The sequence below is a fragment of the Sinocyclocheilus anshuiensis genome, unplaced genomic scaffold (genome assembly GCF_001515605.1).
Source record: "Sinocyclocheilus anshuiensis isolate Anshui unplaced genomic scaffold, SAMN03320099.WGS_v1.1 scaffold79, whole genome shotgun sequence".
In the NCBI taxonomy this organism is placed as follows: domain Eukaryota; kingdom Metazoa; phylum Chordata; class Actinopteri; order Cypriniformes; family Cyprinidae; genus Sinocyclocheilus; species Sinocyclocheilus anshuiensis.
The window spans coordinates 1,348,806-1,350,968 of NW_015548213.1; the positions used below are offsets into that span (position 1 = coordinate 1,348,806).

The window sequence follows — 2,163 nt, forward strand, 5'->3', positions numbered from 1 at the left end:
GAGTGATTTCTCGTGCCAGCACTACCTTTTTGACCTCATTAGTGAGCATGCAGCGCTCAATGCGCAGGACGGTGGAGATATCGATGTGCTCCTGGCAGATGGAGTTGAGCCAGGCAGTGAAACCATCCAGCAGGGCCAGGAAAAGCACCCAGGAGAACTTCACGATGTTAAACACTCGCTTCAGGGTGTTATCTGGAGTGGAGAGATACAGTTGAGGTCAAAAGTTTACATTACATTTTACATTTCAGAATCAGCAAAATGTTAATTATTTTACCAAAATAAGAGAGATCATACAAAATGCATGTTATTGTTTATTTAGTACTGACCTGAATAAGATATTTCTCATAAAAGAGGTTTACATATGTGACCCTGGAGCACAAAACCAGTCATAAGCATACATTTTTGGAAATTGAGATTTATACATCATCTGAAGCTGAATAAATAAGCTTTCCATTGGTGTATGGTTTGTTAGGATCGGACAATATTTTTCTGAGATACAACTATTTGAAAATCTGGAATCTGAGGGTGCAAAAAAATCTAAATATTGAGAAAATCATCTTTAAAGTTGTCCGAATGAAGTTCTTAGCAATGCATATGACTAAACAAAAATGAAGTTTTTATATAGTTACGGTAGGAAATTTACAAAATATCTTCATGGAACATGATCTTTACTTAATAATATCCTAATGATTTTTGGTATAAAAGAAAAATCTGTAATTTTGACCCATACAATGTATTGTTGGCTATTGCTACAAATATACCAGTGCTGCTTATGACTGCTTTTGTGCTCCAGGGTCACATATAGTCCACAATAGAAAATAATAGTTGATTTTATAAAAACGATTCCGTTCAAAAGTTTACATCCCCTTGATTCTTAATACTGTGTAGTTAGCTGAATGATCCACAGCTGTGTTTTGTGTTTAGTGATAGTTGTTCATGAGTCCCTTGTTTGTCCTGAACAGTTAAACTGCCTGCTGTTCTTCAGAAAAATCCTTCAGCTCCCACAAATTCTTTGGTTTTCCAGCACTTTTGTGTATTTGAACCCTTTCCAACAATGACTGTCTGATTTTGAGATCCATCTTTTCACAATGAGGACAACTGAGGGACTCAAACACAACTATTACAGAAGGTTCAAACGCTCACTGATGCTCCAGAAGCAGAAACCATGCAGAATTTGGAATTTGAAGATCAGGGCAAATGTAACTTATTTTGTGTTCTGGGAAACATGTAACTATCTTCTGTAGCCTCTGAAGGGCAGTACTAAATGAAAAAAAAAGAGATTTAGGCAAAATAAGAAAAATGTACTCATCTCCATTCTGTTCAAAAGTTTTCACCCCCTTTTGACCTCAACTATATGCATACTGATGCATATGACGATTGTAACTCATAATATGAGGAGGCTTTTGAAGTTGGTCTCACCTGGACCATCAGATACCTCCTGCTCTGTATCACCTTCCTCCTGATCTCCTTCTTCAATGGCCACATGCACTGCAGATGATGAAAAAATTAGTGTTATTACAATGTAATAAACACATGATAACCGTTTACCCTGATTTGTTACTAGGGATGCACGATTTCTGAATAAATTAAGCAGTATCGATGTCATAAAATCACGAGTCTGTTTTGATTTAAAGGTCAGAAGCTATAGCTTACATGAATAAAAATCAGAAACATGACACATGTAAATTAAATAATTTGATATATACAGATTTATTCAGTAATATTTAATATATTTGTGACCTGTGCTGGCAAAATGAGTCACAATGAGCAAATAATCAAAAATTAGTTATTTTTATTTTGACATGCTTTTAGACCTTCAAAATGATGTACAGTGGGTACGGAAAGTATTCAGACCCCCTTAAATTTGGAATCAGACACAAAATGACTGAGCTACACCTGTTTGAAGTCGATAGAGTCAGCGAAGTCAATTATGAGAAAAAAACTGAGTTAAAGTTTTCTGAAGGTTCCGAAGCAAGATCACCTAGCAACATTTCATCTTGTCCTCCTATTCTTTTCTTAAAGGGGTCATATGATGCGATTTCAAGTTTTCCTTTCTATTTGTAGTGTTACAAGCTGATTGTGCATATATAAGATCCCTGAAGTTGCAAAGACTAAAGTCTCAAAACCAAAGAGATATTCTTTATCAAAGTTAAGACTCTGCCA

At 35.6% G+C, this 2,163-nt stretch overlaps 1 protein-coding gene across 1 annotated transcript in view; it reads right to left on the minus strand.

Moving 5' to 3' along the window:
* piezo2a (piezo-type mechanosensitive ion channel component 2a) overlaps positions 1-2,163 on the minus strand; it is a 131,977-nt gene that overhangs the window by 23,346 nt on the left and 106,468 nt on the right. Inside the window, exons 34-35 of the mRNA XM_016440611.1 lie at positions 1,420-1,488; positions 26-192 (exon numbers count right to left, since the gene is read on the minus strand). Coding sequence (XP_016296097.1) covers positions 26-192; positions 1,420-1,488 — 236 coding nt within the window. The remainder of the gene's footprint in view (positions 1-25; positions 193-1,419; positions 1,489-2,163) is intronic.